The 18,219-nt window shown below is 60.7% G+C and overlaps 1 protein-coding gene across 6 annotated transcripts in view; it reads right to left on the bottom strand.

Moving 5' to 3' along the window:
• Window positions 1-18,219, bottom strand: part of OSBPL5 (oxysterol binding protein like 5) — a 69,585-nt gene that overhangs the window by 27,150 nt on the left and 24,216 nt on the right. For 3 of the 6 annotated variants that reach the window (XM_059932297.1, XM_059932303.1, XM_059932301.1), the window contains exons 2-3: window positions 3,843-3,999; window positions 2,525-2,607 (exon numbers count right to left, since the gene is read on the bottom strand). In XM_059932297.1, coding sequence (XP_059788280.1) covers window positions 2,525-2,607; window positions 3,843-3,978 — 219 coding nt within the window. In that variant the 5' untranslated portion in view covers window positions 3,979-3,999. Of the gene's footprint in view, window positions 1-2,524; window positions 2,608-3,842; window positions 4,000-17,344; window positions 17,404-18,219 lie in introns of those variants that run through there. The other 3 variants (XM_059932304.1, XM_059932298.1, XM_059932300.1) reach the window with 3 other exon arrangements.

The raw sequence follows: 18,219 nt of genomic DNA, 5'->3' as shown, positions 1-18,219 counted from the left end.
CCGAGAGCCACAACAACTGAGCTCGCGTGCCACAACTACTGAAGCCCGTGCACCTAGAGCCCGTGCTCCACAACAAGAGAAGCCACCGCAATGAGAAGCCCGCACACCGCAACAAAGAGGAGCCCCCGCTCATGGCAACTAGAGAAAGCCCGCGCGCAGCAACGAAGACCCAACACAGCCAAAAATAAATAAATAAAATAAATAAATACATTTAAAAAAACTGTTAAAAAAAAAAAGAACCTGGGGGTGTCCAGTGCTGTCCTTTCTTTCCTCCCTCAGCCTCTGACATGTACTAGACTTTACTTGTTTTGTCTGGTGCCTGTCTTCCCTCTAGAACATAAGCTCCAGGAGAGAGGGACTTTGTTTTATCCAACGACTCCATCCCCAGCACCTACAGCGGTGTGGGCCTTGCCCAGAGAGGATGCCCAGACATCATTTCTGAATGGGTGAAATCTGAAATTTGAACTGAGTGTTCCTGACAACATTTGCTCTGGTTTTATTGGGTTTAATGTTTTATTGGGTTGTAGAAGGAAGAACCATGTTTTCATGAAATAAATCTGTGTCTCAGAAAAATAAATGTGTCCGTAGACAGATGACTGGATAAACAAAGTATGGTCCAGCCACACAATGGAATATTATTCAGCCTTAAAAAGGAAGGAAAAAAAAAAAAAAAAGGAAGAAAATTCCGACCCAGCTACAACCTGGATGAACATGAGGACATTATAGTAAGTGAAGTAAGCCAGACACAAAAGGACAAATACTATGTGATTCCACTCATGGGAGGTCTCTAGAGTCATCACATTGATAGAGACAGAAAGTAGGACGGCGGGGGCCCGGAGCTGGGGGAGGGGTGGGAAGTGAGTGTTTAATGGGGACAGAGTGTCAGTTTTATAAGATGAAAAAGTTCTCTGGATGGATGGTGGTGATGGTGACATAATAATGTGAATGTACTTAAACTGTAGACTTAAAAATGGTTAGGATGGTAAATTTTGTTCTGTGTATTTTACTGTAATCTAAAACAAAATTTTTAATTAAAAAAATTCCACACACACAAATGCAGGCGCTCCAACTGCTCTCCCAGCAGCCGGCAGCCCTGGGGACCGAGGCGGGGAAACGCTGGCTGAGGGGGGACCCACGAAAGGTCCGGTTTCTTCCTTGCCGGAAGTGGACACAGGGAATACCGTGAGGACCGCCACACACCCCCTGTTTGACAGAGGAGGGCGTGGGGTCCCAGAGGAGCGAGGCAGTTGTCACTCTGGGTCTCGCGGGGCAGCCAGCGTGGGGAGAACTGGCCTCTATGTGCCCCCAGCCCCCCAGCCGCACCGCCAGAACCGGGGCCTCCAATCCGGGGGCCGTGGCTCCCCTGGCCTGAGGCCCTCGGGGGAAGGAAGGGCGTGCCTACAACCGGGCACCTGTACCTGGGGCCCCGCACCCTCCCTGGACCAGAGCTTCTGCCTGGAGGTGCACGGCTGGGCCCCAGCTGAGAGGCGCTGGGCTGGGGAGCACGTGGGATGTGTGTGTGTGTGTGTGTGTGTGTATCTGTGTGTGTATATCTGTGCGTATATGTGTGCATCTGTGTGTATGTGTATCTGTGTATATGTGTGTGCATCTGTGTGTATTTGCATCTCTGTGTATGTGTGTTATGTGTGTGTACGTGTGTGTGTGCATCTGTGTGTGCATGTATGTTGTGCATCTGTGTGTGTGCATGTGTGTATCTGTATGTGCATTTGTGTATCTGTGTGTGTATAGCTGTGTGCATCTGTGTGTGTGTATCTCTGTGTGTGTCTGTATGTGCATTTGTGTGTGTGTGTACATCTGTATGTATATCTGTGTCTGTGCATTTGTGTATCTGTGTGTGTATGTATATCTGTGTATCTGTATGTGCATTTGTGTGTACATCTGTGTGTATCTGTATGTGCATTTGTGTGTGTATCTATGTGTGTATGTGTATCTGTGTGTGTATGTGTATCTGTGTGTGTCTGTATGTGCATTTGTGTGTATCTGTGTGTGTATGTGTATCTCTGTGTGTGTCTGTATGTGCATTTGTGTGTATCTGTGTGTGTATGTGTATCTGTGTGTGTGTCTGTACGTGCATTTGTGTGTGTATCTGTGTGTGCGCGTGCCCTTTCCCCGAACTCAGCGCTGCCCTGGAGAGGGCGCACGGGTGGAGGGCACAGCACAGACAAAGGCAGAGGGCGGATGCGCTCATACTGGGTGGGTTCCCTATGACAGAAGAGCCCGGGGCCTCCTTTTACCATGATTTTCTGTCCCTGAGGCCCCCTGGCAGCCCCAGCCTTCTCCGGGCCCTGCATCCCCGACCTGTGTTACTCAAGAAGGTGGCTTTGATAAACAACTCACAAGCTCTGTGACTCCGTCCCCGGCCCCAGCAGCCTCCCTGATTCAGAGCCAAGGGCTGGGAATGCTGGGTTCGGCCGGCGGCCCTGCTGCCCCCTCCCTCCAGCCACTTCCCATCGTCCCCAGGGCAGGCTCCCTGCCTCGGGTCCCCCCACAGCCGGGCTCCTACCGGTGGCACCTTCGTGGCAGAGCCTGGGGTCGGGGGCCCTTCATCCCTGGGCGGCGATGGGCTGTTGGGCTCCATGTCCTTCCCTGCAAGAGAGCGGCCGGCGTGAGGACCGGGGCACGCTGCCGGGCAGCTCCTCCGCCGCTGCCCAGTGTGTGGCAGGCGAGGCACGGGCACCGGGCACGGCTGGCCTGGGTGGGGCAGGAAGCCAGCCCAGGCGGTGGCTGCGGGACCAGAGAGCTAATCAACACCAGCCAGCGTCATGAGGGGGTGTCACCGCTGGGAGGAGCCCGGGTGCCCTGGGCGCTGGTGTGGCACATCCTCTGGGGTCTGTAAGACAGGCCCCCTGTTTTCAGTTCAGGGTACCCAGACCTCGCCTGGCTTCCCCCGACGCCCCAAATCCGCTGGCTGGAATTCCATTGCTCCCCAGTGCTGGGCTCTCGGAGGGAGGTGGCCGGACACTGTCCCCGCGCCCCTCCCGGCAGGCTTCCTCTCCAGCTTGCTTGAGGGGAGGGAGGGGGGCGTGAGGGGTCTGGATTCGACCCTGGGGGGAGCGGTTGCCCATGCCTGGCTCCGTTTGTTTTTTTTTTTTAAACATCGTTATTGGAGTATAATTGCTTTACAATGGTGTATTAATTTCTGCTGTATCACAAAGTAAATCAGCTATACATATACATACATCCCCTATCTCCTCCCTCTTGCGTCTCCCTCCCACCCTCCCTATCCCACCCCTCTAGATGCTCCCTTTGCTATGCGGCTGCTTCCCACTAGCTATCTATTTTACACTTGGTAGTGTATTTATGTCCATGCCACTATCTCACTGCGTCCCAGCTTACCCTTCCCCCTCCCCGTGTCCTCAAGTCCATTCTTTACTGCATCTTTATTCCTGTGCTGCCCCTAGGTTTTTCAGAACCATTTTTTTTTTTTAGATTCCATATAGCTCCGTTTGCTTTGAAGCAGGTTTCTAAAGCTCAGGTTCACGGGCACGAAGAAGACGGTGATGGTCTCACAGGAGGCCTGAGGCCACCCGACGGCCACTCCCACCCGCTCCCTGTGGCTGGTGGTTTATTGCCAGGTCCCTGCAGGAAGTGGAGGAGCAATGACTAGGGGAGCACCATCCTGACCCGGAGGCACCAGGGGCTGGGCTGTGAGCACAGCAAGGCCGACGCCCGCCCTCCCCAACCGGGACAGCACAGAGAGGGAAAGGGACCTGCCCGAGGCCACACAGCTGGGCCTCGAAGCTGAGGAGGGCCCAGGCTCGGCAGCTGTCCCCGCCCGTGGCCCACGTGCCAGGTGACCAGGTTCCCGTGTGGACGCTGACCTGGACCCAGAGGGTCGAGCTCATTCTCTCCACCCAAGAGCAGGGTGCGGCCGAGTTTCCGGGGGTCGACTTTCTGAGGGGTGGAGGAGGGCGGGCACAGGGAGAAGCGTCGTCGCAGGAAGGCCTCCTCCTTCATGGCGTGGGCGCTGGGGGGCTTCTGGAAGGAAGGAGGGGAGAGCACTGGTCACGCCTCACGCCGAGGCCGGGGCAGCCTGGGGCCTGGAGGTGGGCATCCTGCATCCGCCCCAGCAAGGGGACCAGAGACACGCCGGAGAGTCAGGGCCGAGTGGCTGGGGCCACCGTGTCTTACAGTCAGGTCCCCACTCAGGGGACGTCTCAGAAATGGGACGAGGGCCCGAGGGGCCTGCAGGTCACCCAGGGAAGGCTGCACGGCCAAGCTCAGGCTTTCCAGGGCCCATGTCAGAAGCCAGGCCCGGACCAGCCCCGCTGGAAGTTTGGCTGTCACAGGTGTGGCAGGACCCCCTGCCCCCCCGGCCCGGCACTAAGTCGGCTCTGTAGGACCCTGGACACGGTGAAATGGAGCTGAGGTGGGCCCCTGACCCATGCCGGGCCACCACACCTCCCCCCCCTAGGGGATGGAGCTCCGTGCACGCGGGAGAGGGGGCCAAGAGCTGCCCAGAGAGGGGGACGCAGGCAGGCCAGACAGGCGGCCACAGAGCTCTCAGGGGAGCTGGCAGGAGGCTGGGGTCGTCCCTGAACCTGGCCTGCCCATCCCGCCTAAGGATGCCTCGAGACCCCGCCTCCTGCCCTCCCCTGCTTCAGCTCCTCGGCTGGGTTTCTGATACCTGCACCCAAAGCACCTTAACTCGGAGAGGAAGTGCAGGTGTGCTTATGGTGAGGTGCACCCGAATCCACGCTCCGCCCAAGACATCACCTTCCTGCTTCACAGCACTGCCCAAACTAGCGTCCGGTTCCAACAGAAGCAGCAGCCCCGGGGGAGCCCGACGGCCAGTCCTTCAGGTGCCTGCCGTGCCCTCCCAAGCCCTGCCACTGCCCCGGTCTGCCCAGATCAGGAAAGAGGCAGCTCCCTCTGTCTCCTGCCCCCTTGCAGCCCCACCCCGAGTGGGGCCGGGGCAAGCAGCTCCCAGTGGACCATACTGCGCCACCGACGTCAGCCCATTTTATGGATGAGAAAATCATGGCTCCAAGAGCTGATGGCCTAGCCTTGTGGTCATGGCCTGGCGGACGTTGGCAGAGCAGGAACACTGGCTCTGAATCCTGGGCTCTTTCCACTTCCTGAGGACGTGCTGCATAAAGGCCCAGTGACCGATTTCTCCAGGCCCAGGGGTGCCTCCTGCCGCCTCCCGGGTGGGCCGGTGGCCTCCTGCCAAGCCCAGGACAAAGTCCCTGCTTTCTCCCCTGGCCCTGGGCCTTCCTGGGCGGGGCAGCAGACACACAGAGCCTTTCCTGTTGTGACAGGTGGGCGAGTGGACCTGGGCGGGGCTTCAGGAGTGGGCAGGGTGGCCCAGGGTTCCGTCGGCAGCCCCAGAAACTCCTCTGTGCTCCCTGCCCAGGGGTCAGAGTAGGGGGGCTCCAAGGCTGCAGTGGGCCCAGGGGCCCCTCCCTTCCTAATCACTACCGTGTCACCTGGCTAAGCTTGTTACCTCTGCCATTTCACAGATGGGGAAACTGGTTTCAGAGAGGTTGGGAGTTTTGGCCCCAGGTCGCACAGCTGTTAATTGGCGACAGCTGTGCTTGAGTCAAGTAGGCTGATTCTCAATCCTGGCCCGGGTCCCCCCTCTCACCAGTTCAGCTTAGCTTCTAGCAAACCCACTGCGGGGGAGGAGGGGGCGGGCGTCTGGAAGCCCAGGCCCTGCTTGCAGAGTCCCCGTGGTCACTCGCTGACTCCCCACGTGTGTCTCAGGCCAGGAAGCCAGCACCTGAGAGGAGGCCCGCCGCCTTCTTACTCATGTAGCTGAGATCTTCCAAGCACCCGGCTGGCAGCCAAGGTGAGTCAGACCTGCTCCTGCCCTGGGGGCCCCAGGACGGGTGATGAGGGATGACACAGGTAGGCCTCCCTCACCTGGAGCTGCATGTCTCTTAGGGGTTGAGTCTTGCAAACTTGGGGCAGGGAGAGGGGCTCCTGCCCACACATCTCAGCTCCCCCATCTGGCCATGTGCCCCAGCTCTACCAGGGCATGGTGGGGAGGGCACAGAGGTCACTGGCTGCCTTTCTTCTCCCCCAGCACAGCTAACAACCAGCGACCAGTGGGACTCATTAGTCTGTGAGCCCCACCATCTGCTCATATACACCATCCTCCCACCTTCCCTCCCTCCTTTCCATCCATCCATCCATCCATCCATCCCCCCATCTTCCCACCTGCCTATCTGTCCATCCATCTAACCTCCTAGCCGTCCATCCATCCACCCAAACATCCAATCATTTAACCATCCATCCATCGATCCATCGATCGATCGATCCATCCATCGATCCATCGATCGATCGATCCATCCATCCATCCAAACTCTCCTCCCTCCCTCCTCCGTGAATCTCTCTTATCAGCAGAGCAGCCTGATTTCCCGTCCCCCCTTCCTTCCTATTTGCCCAATAATCAGACACATCAGAGGTGACATCCAAATGGCTGAAGAGCTGGTCCAGAACAGACACCCACCAATCCGAGTGCAGTGCCGGCGTGCACCCGTGGATACCCCCTCTGTGTCCTGACACCCCAGACCCGGCGCGGGCCCCCAAAGGCCCCCCCTCTGACCCACTCGGACAGCGAGGTGGCCCCTCTCCTTCGGCAAGGCCTCAGGGTGTACACGCAGCCCCTCGGTCTTCCCAATGCCCACCCCTGGCTGCTGTCTGTGATCTCATTTGGGGTCAAGGAGGGGGAGATGCTGCTTCGTTCATTTCAGAGCTAAATCCAGGGCCCCTCTCGCCAGAGGCTCCTCACTGCATCTAGAGCACAGTCCGGCCTCTGTCTCCGTGTCCCTGTTTTCCAGGCCATCCAGGACCCCTGCCCGCTCCTCCCACCTCATTCCCTGCCTGGCTCTGTCACCCACTTGCCCCAGACACACTGGCCCCCGTTATGTTCCTTGAACATGCTGAGCCCGTGCCCACTGGGGCCTCTGCTCTGACGTCCCCCCCCCGAACGCCCTTGCCCACATCTCCGTCCGTCCGTGTGGCTGGGTCCTTCTCAAATTCCACTCTCCGCTCAAATGTCACTTCCCAGAAGGTTGCCACCCCTCTGTCTCACACAATGCCACATCCCCGTGGAACAGTCCAAGTTGCTGGAGTGTCGCTCCTGCATTCCTTCTTCTGTGTCAACTTTCTTCCACCCCAGGATGCAAGTTCCAGGAAAGGGGACAGCACTGTCCCTCCCGTTTGCTGCGTCTCCCCAGGGCCGGGAGCAGGGACTTGCAGCGGGCGTGAGTGCCACTCCGCTCCAGGGCTTGGGGACCCCAGAGCCCGGGGTGAATGAGGCAGCAGAGCAAACGCCCCTGGGCTTCGTTCCTCCTTCTCCGCGGGTTAGGGGAGGAACCTCTGGCCAGCGTCAGCTTGGGGGCCGATTTCCACGGTAACCCTGGTGAGGTTCCTGTCCCAGGCCTCCTGCCACGCCTGGTGCAGCCGAGGACTGAGGCCCTGCCCTCCAGGCACCGGCAGGAGGCAGGAGGAATCTGGCACCTGGCAGGTCTGCGGACCCTTGGAGGCTCCAAGCCGGGAGGACCGCCAACCTGATGCTGGGCTGACCATGCCCTTGGCTGCTGCTCTGCACCCCGCAGGGAAAGCCGAAGGCTCGTAGCCCAGGGAGCACAGACCCGTGAGGACGGGAGCCAGTCCGTGAGGATGGAGGGAGGGAAAGAAGAACAGGTGGATGAGGAAATAGACTCCCAGGCTGAGCCAGCAACCAGGGACCACACCCACGGCAGGCAGCTCTCTCCCTCTGTCCCGGCCTGGGCTCCAGCTGCCCAAGGGCTCAGGGCACGCTCTCTGGGCCCAGCCCTGGGCCCTTGGAGCCTGGGTTCTGCCCGCCTGAGCCGTCTCGGGCCGCCATGTGCCTTGCCCTCACTGGCCTCCCCAACCTCTGACGGCTGGCCTGTGCCCCGACCACAGTAACACCCCTCCGTTACCCTTGGTTACTGGGGTGATGCTCGTCTGTACACAGCTCGCCCTCGGCCTACAGTTGCCCAAATTCCTCCCCCGCTGCCATAAACGAGGCTGATTTGACATTCGGCTGTGGCTTCACCTGGTCCTTATTATCATGAAGTCCAGGTGTCTGAGGGGACACTGCAGGGCCTGGAGGAAGGAGCCCAAGGGCACCCCGACACGGTAAGACGGTCCCCGACACAGCACATGAGGGGGCCTGAGTGTGAGGGGCCCTGACATCCCTGTGCGGGAGCCTCGGGTGTTTCAGCAAGAGGGGGGCCCCAGCCCAGAGACCCCCGGGCCCCCTACGGGGGAGCTCATAGTGGAGGCCAGGAAGCAGGAGGAGGGGCGGCGGTTGGGGAGAAGGTCACTGGGTGTCCGTGGCCTGGGACTGCCCAGCCCTGGCCAAGCCTCGGGGGAGGGGTTTGCAGGCCTGGAGCTCAGCAGGGAAGCCGCTGCCGCCCCTGCTCAGACCCAAGACCAAGCCAGCCTCGGGGCTTGGGAAGGCGTGGCAGCGTTTCCCACGCTGACCTGCTGGGTGTAGGGTGCAGGTGTGGCCAGCTTCCTGCAGGCCCTGGCAGTGGTGGCACTTCTGGGGGACGGTGGGCTGTGGCTTGCTGCGGGAGCCCTCGTGGCCCACCCAGCAAGCAGGAATCCCAGCCCTGGAGGCACACGTGCCCCGGGGGACAAGCCGCCTGCCGCTGGGAGCGCCAGGTTTGTCTGAGCGAGCATTCCTCCCCATAGAGGCAGGCGGCCAGGCGGGCCCACCCCTTGGCCCGCGAAGCTCCAGGTGAGGCAGGGCTGGCCTTCTACCCCTCCTCCTCCCGGCTGGTCCCCGCAGAGGGACCCTGACCCTGGCTCACCCTGTGCGGCTGCCCTTCTTGGCCGCCACAAAGTCAGACCCCGAAGGGCCTTTCGGGAAGGAGGGGGGCAGGCACCAAACCTTTGGGAAAGGAAGCACTTAGAACCTGGGCCTGGGGTGGAGACTCACTGCCCGACGCCAGGCACGGCTCTGAGCGGAGATGCCGGTCCCAGAGCCCTCTCGGGGGCAGCACGTCTGCCCGTCTTGGGGCCCGAGGCACACACCCCTCGTGTCTTAGTTCGGGCCGTGCGGTAACTCCCTGCCGGGCTGGGCTTCCGCTGTGGGGCACATCCCAGCTGATTCCTCGACTGCCTGAAGCCCCGGGTACCCACTCAAGCTGGGCACCTGTAGGGCCAAGGCAGCATTTCCAGAATGAATTAGCTCACGTTGGCAAGGGGGTTGAGAGGGGCTAGGGCTGTCGCGGGTCAGGGAGTAGCCCTGGGGGCCCAGAGCAAGTAGGGCAGGGGCCCCTCCCGCAGCCCTGCCCCGGGCAAGGTGGCGGCTGTCCGGGCATCCAGGGCCGGACCCGCCTCCCCGGCGTCCTCTGAGCCCCAGCAGCCTCCCCGCAGCCTGCTCCAGACCCCTATGCCCCGCCTGCACCCCGAGGATGCAGAATGCCCGGGCTGATGGGCACCACGGGGGCCTCAAGTGAAACATCACTGCCAGTAGCCGTCAGGGTCCTGCAGCCACAGCCGGGACGTAGCCACGGGTGGTGTCTGGGTGCATCCCCGCCCGGCAGCAGGGGGCTGGACAAGGTGACCTTCAAGTTCTACCCCGGCTCAGGAGCCGTCCTGTCAACCGCAGGTGCCTCCTGGTCCCCTTCCTTAGGGCTCCCCACTTCCTCCTGCCCCGTTGCCACTCCCGGGAGTGCCACCTGGGAGGTGAGGGGGACAGGTAGGGGAGCACAGGACGGGAGGCAGCTCCGACTTCCGGCTTGGCCGCCCTCACCCTGCACGGCCTGGGCAGGCTCCTCGGCTTCCGTTTCCCTTCTGGGGCATGAAGGTCCCCCAGCGTCGGGGGCAGACGGGTCCCACGTGGTGCTGGCCCAGAGTGGACAGGGTATAGGTCAGGCTCGGCCCTGCCCGGGCCAGCCCCGTGTCCCTGAGTTCCAGCACTTGCTCGGGCACCTGGTAGGTGACAAGCTCTCTGCCCCGGGCCAAGGCCGCCTGGCCAACATCAAGGCCTGGAGAGCTGCACAGAGCCCACCCTGCCCCTCCCCTCCCCCACTGGAAGCTGCCTTCCGAGCAGTTATTTGCCTCTAAACGCTGTCCCCTCCCTCCACCACCAGAGGCCCACCTTCGGGCCAGAACAATGTGATCTTTGTAAAGAAAGGTCATTGGTGCCTTATCAGCCAGCACAGGCAGGATGCCCAGCCGCTTATCTGGGGCCAGAATCCGCTGAGCCGCTTGCAGCTCTCGCTGGGAAGGGCTGAGGCTCTGAGAAGGAATCCAACAGAATCCCGGACTCACTTCGCATCCCACCTGCAGGCGCGGAGGTGGGGGAGACGATTCTGAGCCTGGGAAAAGGTCCAGCCCTGCCTGTAATGGCTTTGTGGCCTCAGCTGGCCATGCTCGTCTCTGAGCCCCTATTTGTAAAGGGGGGGGTTCCTCTGAGTGGGGGTGGCAAAGTCCCCTGCAGAGGCCGAGACGGTGAACCCAGTGTGAGTTCCTGGCTGCCTGGTTAGCTTTCTCACCAGTGGCTGAGTGTCACAACTGGCCCAGCTGTGCTAGAGGGTAGGAGGGCAAGGGTTCCTGGGCAGGGGAGATGCGGCTCGGGCCACGGGGTGCTCTCTGTTAATTGGTGGGTGCAGGAGAAGCAGGCACTTGCAGCCCGGCCATCACCAATGTGCCTGCACTCACAGTGCACTCACTTCTGCTTGAACGAAATGGATTGTAAAAGGCGAGGGGGAAAATGCTCTGAAATCACAGATAAGCTCAGGGATGAAGCAACGTGAACCCACCTGCTTGGCTCTCTGTCTGCACACCCAATGGAGAGGTCAGCAGATCCCAGGGAAGGACAGCAGCCATCAGTTAAAGGACAGTAGCCATCAGTTAAAGGACAGCAACCATCATGTCAACACCACACATTTGCATTCCAGAAACTTGCTAAGGTCCCAAGGCTAGTGACCATGAAGTCCCTGCCAAGAGGACCCTCATGAGGGTCCAGAAACATGTCCTGGCTACTGTCCCCCAGCTGGACCTAGCATCTGGGGCTCAAACTGGGCAGCCTGAGCAGCCCCCATGGGAGCAGCAGCCCCTTCAGCGCACCCTGGCATGTGGGCGCATCCCTGACGGGTCCAGACCAGTGTTCAGAACTTTGGACCTGTGCTTATGGACCCCTGACGCGTCCCAGGCCCTTTCATATGCATTATTCCACCTGATGTGATTCTTATGATATCGGAGAGGTGAGGGTAGCAGATCTCATGATCCCATTTTAAAGATGCAGATCTCATTTTAAAGAGGTCCCAAGAGCAGAAAAGACCAGCCTGAGGTCCAGTGGCTTGAACCATGCCCGGGTCCCCGCGAGGTGGCACAGCTTCAAGCCCCCAGTCCCCGTGCACCTTGAAGATGGCTGAGGGCAGGGACAGAAGGGAAGTGGGTACAGGATCCTGGGGGAGGTGCTGGGAGTCGGGTCTCCCCCAGAGAGACAGTTCCCAGACAGGCCACCTCGGAGTGGCTCAGCCCTGCGGAGAGGGGCAGGAAGTGGCCTGCCCTGCTCAAGGCCTTGACTGGGTGTTCTCGGCTGACTCAGCCAGATCACGTGGCTGTGGGAAGGGCCGGGCCCTGGCACCCGCCCACCTGGCTTCCTGACCGACACGGGGCCAACTGGCACACTCAGTACCACGATCGGCTGGCCTGGGCACTGCCCACTTGCCACTTCCTCTGCAGCAGGCCCCTCCTGCCCAGTTCTAGGAAGGCCGGGCCACTGTGGCCTGATCGGATGTGGTCCCCGCTGCAGGCCTGACCCACCCCACCCTGTCCTACCCAGACCCTGCCCGCCCACCTGTCCCAAATGAGAGTTTGAGTTTCTGACGCAAACTGCATCCTGGCCGCAGTGCTCTGGGACGGGGAGGGGGTGGGGAGAGGGCGGGTGATGTGCAACCAGGCGGGAGTGCAGGGCAGTGGGGAGGACGACGTGGAGGGGGAGGCAGGAGACCCCAGGAGATGGGCCTGCCGAGGGTCGGGGGTCGGGGCTGCCCACCCTCAGGCCCAGCATCTGAACCAGGCAGCTGGATCTGGGCCCCGGAGTGACCGCACGCCCGAGTCACTGCCCGTGCTGTGGGGCTGGCTGCTGACCTGAAGTCCTCCACACGCTGGGGGGCTCTCCCAGGGGTGCTGATGTCTCCCGGACACCCGCTGTGGCCTGGCTCTCCCAGTGGGGCTTCTGCCCTGCATGCCCCCTCGCCCGGGAGACGCCCCACAGGCCGCTGCCTGCCTGGGTGGTGGCGGCCGATGGACGGCAGTTAGGCGACTGCCCTCTGGGGCACTCGGCCACAGATGGGCACCCGCCATCTGGACCCCACGGCTGCCCATCTTCCCTCATTGCAGGGCCGAGCCTGGGCGGGAAATTCCAATAAGAAAAGGAGAACCAAGTGGGCCAGGGGCTGCTGTGGCCCAAACTCCCTCCCAGCGGGCAGGGAGGGGCGTGGAGGGGGTTGGGAGAAGAGGGGAAGTGGTGGGTCATCGCCGACCCTGAGGGGATCCTGGGGGCTCAAGTGAGCCTGCACTCCCCTCCAGACCCCTCCAGCCTCAGCCTCTCCCCCTGCCCACCCCCTGCTCCCCCCATGGGACCTTCCACATCTGCTCCTGCCCTGGTGGCCCTGGGGTGGGCGCTGAGTGGGCCTGAAAACTAGGTAGGTGAGGGCGGCAGCCCCTGGAGGAGCGGTCGTCCAGGAAACAGAAGGAACCGAGGCCAGGAGGGCTGCCAGCGGATGGGTGGGCCCGAAGCCTGCTGGGGGTCCCCAGAGGGGGGCATTGGTCCCGGGCTCCGCAAGGTGGGAATGGGCACAGCCGGGGGTCTACCTCAGGGCATCTCTGTCAAGGATCTCCCTCCGCAGGGGAGAATCTGGCCCAGGTTCCCTGAGCACACCCACCATCTTGGGCTGTATTAACAGAGAGTGAGCCCCCAGAAAAAGGGAGGGGGTGATTCCAGTGGGCCCTCCTTGGTCAGACTGCTGGGTTCTGCCCTGCGTGTCTCAGCAAGGGGTGGCCCAAAGGAATGCTCCGTGAAGGGCCAGGGCGGTGCCGCCGGGGAGTGGTGCCACCTGGGAAGGGCGCACACAGCCCAGCTCTCCTCTGTGTCCCTCGGGTGATTGATGGTGTGAGCTCCGGGCAGGGCGGGGCTCACGTGGGGCTCAGACAACCGCCATCTGGGGAAGGGGAGGTGCAGCGCTCACAGCCCAGGAAAAGGCAGAGCGTGCGCTGAGGCGGGTGGGCTCCTGAAAGCATCTAGAAGCTCCCTAAGAGACTCAGCAGTGTTCCCCCCCGCAACTTGGGTGGGGGGCCCCCACCCCTGAAAAGGCTCAGGTCTCCCACAGAGGTCATGGTGGTGGGATCCGGAGGTACGGGTGCAGCAAAGCCTTCCTCGCCCCCAGCCCCTGCCCGTGCCCCAGCCCTGCAGCGTCCCTGGAATTGGGTCGGGCACCCCTTGGCCACACCTGAGCAGGCATCACTGTAGCTCCTGCAGGGAGGTGGCTACCCGGTCCGCTGGCTGAGAACGCTGAAGCACGGCGCGCCAGGGTGCCCCCAAACCCGCTCAGGACCCCACACGAGCACCAGGAAGTCAGCCTCATCGGGAGGGATGCAGCCTCCGTCTCCTCCCTCCTACCCCAGCCCGGCTGACCCGGGCCAGTTCTGAGTGCGAAGAAACCCTTCCTCTCGCCAAGAAAAGGTGTCCTCACTCACGTGCCACCTTCACAGGCTCGCTGGTGGGTCATCTTAAATGCCAGCCAGCCTGGCCCCCGGCTGCTCGGTGCTGGGTCGGGGGCGCACGCTGGCTCACGCAGGGGAGATGAGGGCCTGATCTCGCAGGACCCACTCTCAGCAGCCCCTGGTCCTGTGCTCTTGGGTGCGTGAGGTCCACGGAAATCCAATGCCCGCTTTTCCCACAAGTCGCGCGAAGTATACCCCAGCTGGACTGTGCCCAAGGCTGGTTCTGGGACATAAACGGAGCATAATTCCCGCACGGTGTCCACCAGCTCTGCCTGGCCTCGGGTCCCTCCCCAACCAGAGAGAGGGGCACCGAGGACCCAGCAAGCCTGGACCCCCGGAGACGGGCAATGTCTCCCCACCCACCACGCTGTACAGCATCGAGCCGGCGACTGGGGGCCTGGCTGGGGCGTCCCGGTTCCCTGATCCCCCAGGCTTGCGGCAGCCCAGGGTTGGCCGTGGGCACCTTGTTTCTGAGACCAAGGAGGTCACAAGAAGGGCACCTGGTTAATTTTATGCATCCACTTGACTGGGCCACATGGGGGCTCAGACATTTGGTCAAACACAATACTGGGTGTGTCTGGGAGGGTGTTTCTGGATGAGACTGACATCTAAATCAGTCGACTCAGTAAAGCAGATGGTCCTCCTCAGTGTGGGTGGGCCTTGTCCAATCAGTTGAAGGCTTAAATAGCACAGAAGGCTAAGCCTCCCCGACTAAGAGAGAATTTCTCCTGCCTGATGCCTTCGGACTGGGGTGTTGGATTTTTTCTGCCTTCAGACCTGAACTGAAGCATCCGCTCGTTTCCTCGGTCTCGAGGCCGCTGGCTTTTGGGGTGGAACTAAACCATCAGCGCCCCTGGGTCTCCAGCTCGCCGACCACCCGCGGATCTTCAGACGGCTCAGCCTCCGTGATGGTATGAACCAATTCCTTACAATAAGTCTCTCCCTCTCTCTCTCTCTATGTATATACATGTTTATTACATATAGATTATACGTCTACAGGTACACACACCAGACAACCCTGACCGACACACTCGGACGTCAGGCTGCCCTCTCCTCCTGCTATGATCACTCACAACACAGCACAGGGGCCCGTGATGAGAGCACGGGTGTAGCCGGCGGTGAGGCAGCACCACGGGGTGGGGAGACCAGCCACGCACCTATCAGTGCCTCGGTTTCCTCGTCTGTAACAGGCTGATGACAGCACCCCTCGTAGGGTTATTGTGGAGACAAGGCTCGCAGAGGGTTTAGCATAGCAGCACCAACAAACATGAACTACTACCGTTCGCAGCATGGAGCCCTGAAGAGATAAGCCTGACATCAGGAGCGCAGCGATGCCCGGGACCGGGGAAGGCTTGGCGTGGGGCAGGACAGAGACAGCGCAGTCCCCTTTCCGGGGAGCCGTCCATGGGGAAACCAAAGCCCTCTGGGGGACTGAGGCTGAGAGGTGGGCTCCCGACAGAGCTGGGGAGACCAGTGTGACTGCGAACACCGCCACGGGGCCACGGAACACAAATGTGAGAGTCAGGCGTGTGCGCGTGGGCCCGTGGCCAGCTCCTCAGCTGGTTTGCTCGACGGCCCCGGGGATCCGGGCGGGCAGACGCCGTGCAGTAATTATACTCCAGTTTTGTCCCAAACCAGCCTCGGCCACACTGCAGGTGGAAAAGACTTTGCACAACGTGTGGGAAAACTGAGCATGTGATCTCAGGGAAGCGGATCCGCCTCCCTGCTTCCCACGCTCCATAGGATGTGCAGCCCGACACGCGGCTGCCACCCCTTTATTTGGTGTCGACGTTGTAGCCCCCGGAGGGCTGAGACAGAGAAGCGTGATCACAGTCTGGGTTAAAATAACTGAACTTATGCCAAGAACCAACTATTTACAACACACACGATAACTCACAGAGAGAAAACAAACTTATGGTTACCAAAGGGGAAAGGGGGGGAGGGATAAATTAGGAGTTTGGGATTAACAGATACACACTACTATATATAAAACAGATAACCAACAAGGTCCTACTGCATAGCACAGGGAACTCTACTCAATATCTTGCAATAACCTATAGCGCAAAAGTGTCTGAAAAAGAATATATATGTGTAAAACTGAATCACTTTGCTGTACACCTGAAACTAACACAACATTGTAAATCAACTATACTTCGATTTTTTAAAAAAGTCCGAAATTTAAAAAAAAAAAAACAACACTTACTATAGAAGCCACGCCACCTGGCTTAACATACAATTCTACTGCTTCCTCTTTAATGCCCAACTGGCTTCGGACTCCACAAAACCCCTCCCTGGCCTCGTCTGGGTGGAGGGCGAAACCTCCTTTCCCAACTGTTCCCCCCGAATCTCTCCTCTGAAGGAAACGAGCTCCGGATCCAGGGCCCGGGCACCCTCTCTGCCCTGGACACAGCCGAGCATCCTTGGGCCACCCCCCCCTGCTCCTCGAGGCTGAAGGGGGAAACAGAGCCTCACTGGGAATGACCTGTCTCTCGGGACCCTTAAGAGCCTTGGTCCCATTCCTGTGCGCCCAGTCTGCTCGCTTAGGGGAAACTGCTTCCCCTTGAGCCTTCAGACGAGCAGGTTCCCCGCTCACGGGGAGCCCTGGGGGACTCACTGGGAGGACACCGCCCCTGTCATGACTGCTCCTGGTGAGGATGGGACGTGGCTCTCAGGACCCAAGCACCAGAGGGCGAAGACCCCGGACTTCCTGCTCACCTGGGAATGGTCGGCACCCGGCTTCCTCCAGGAGAATCTGCACTGGGGGAGGACATCGACCCCCGACACCCTCCCACCCAGCACTGGGCCAGTGGGGTTTCCAGTAGGGCTGGAGCTCATTCTTACATAACCCTGGGGTGCAGGGCTCACCGAGGTTTCCAGGAGTTGGGTTTTGGAGGGTTTCGTCACAAGTTGAGTGCACGGAGAGGGCAGGAGGGGGCCTGGCTTCTCTGATGTCCAGGGCGAATCCTTGCATAAACTGAAAGTTCCCTCTTGCTGGACGGTCCCAATCCTCACACACCCCCCAGGGTGCACGCACCCCTGCATCGCGTCCTGCAGGGCACTGAGGAGTCAGCAGGGGGGCGGCAGGCACCGTGCCCCTCCTCCCATCCTGCCGGCCTCCAAGCCTGTCCAGGGCCTGGGAGGATCCTAGGTCTTGGAAGCAAAAAAGACCGCAAGCGTTGCAGTGCTCCGTTTTCCCGCCTTCTCTCCATTTTACAGATGCAGTAACTGAGGCCCCAAGGGTGAGCTGACTCACCCGGGGACATGTGGCCGGGTGGCACCGCCCCCTTGACTCCCAGCTCATCTGGGGCAGGCGTGCTTGCCCCCCGACCCCCCGCCCGGCGTCAGCCCCAGGGGAAGGGCTGCCCACATCTGCTGGGACTGCCCTGAGAGCCAGAACAGGAACTCCGGAGAGAGAACGTTTATCGGGCTGCAGGTCCGTACAGCAGGGAAGCCCACTGCCTCCTCGCCACGTCCCCAGCTTTCCCGGCCCCGCCACCTGCAAGAGCCCAGGACCCCTCTGGGGGGATGGGCCGCCCTTCTCTCCCCCACGTCCTGTGCTTCTCCTGCCACTCCCCCTGCAGCCCGATCCGTGAGCACCTACTCTGCGCTGTTCCGCCGCCCTGGCCCTCCTGCAGCCCAGCCCGCAGGTTTTAACTTGGGGAGGGGCTGTCTGTACTTCTGGCTGAAGCCCACGGGGTCTTCCTGCACGGCTCCTGGCGCCCCTCCAGCCTCCAGCTCAAGGCCTTGTTCACCGCTGACCCGCTGGGCGGGCAGCTGCTGGGGCGGGAATGGAAGCCCTGCCTTCCAGGCCCTTCTGGGCTAACCAATAGGGGCAGCCCCCCACCCAGTGACCCCCAAGTCAGGCTGTGGGCCTCCCAGTCACAGCCTCCACCTGCCACTCCCTGCTAGTTTCTGGGGAAACCCGTTCCGTCAGCTGTCATGCGCCTGGCGGAGAAAGTGGCCCTGCCAGTCGGGCAGCACCAAGCTGGCACTGGGCCGAGGGCCCCCTCCTTGTCCTGCCACGGTAGGGACAGTCCAGGGAGGTGACCTGACATCTCAGGGATGTGGTCACCAAGCTTGCGGACCCCTGGCCCTTCCTCCAGACCCTTTTGCTCACTGGACCCTCCAGCCCACTGTCAGGGCGCAAGCAAACCCCACTTGAGGGTGTCCAGCTTCCTGGTGCCAAAGTGTCAGTGTGACATCGGCCTGAACCACGAGACATTGCTGGGCGGGGGGACATGCCAAGGGCTCACAAAGAGACCAAAAGAGAAACAAGCAAGAAATGAAAACCTATATCCACAAGCAACGTGCACACACATGTCCAAAAAGCAGAAGCAGCCCAGACTCCCATCAGCTGATCAATGGCTAACCAAACTGTGGTCCATCCATACCAGGGAATATTATTCAACATGAAAAAGGAATTCATGCTGAATTCATTAAGAGGAACCGTCTAGAAGGCACCATGCAGAAGTGATG

This window comes from Balaenoptera ricei, chromosome 8, assembly GCF_028023285.1.
Source record: "Balaenoptera ricei isolate mBalRic1 chromosome 8, mBalRic1.hap2, whole genome shotgun sequence".
In the NCBI taxonomy this organism is placed as follows: Eukaryota; Metazoa; Chordata; class Mammalia; order Artiodactyla; family Balaenopteridae; genus Balaenoptera; species Balaenoptera ricei.
This window is presented reverse-complemented; position numbering and strand designations above follow the sequence as displayed.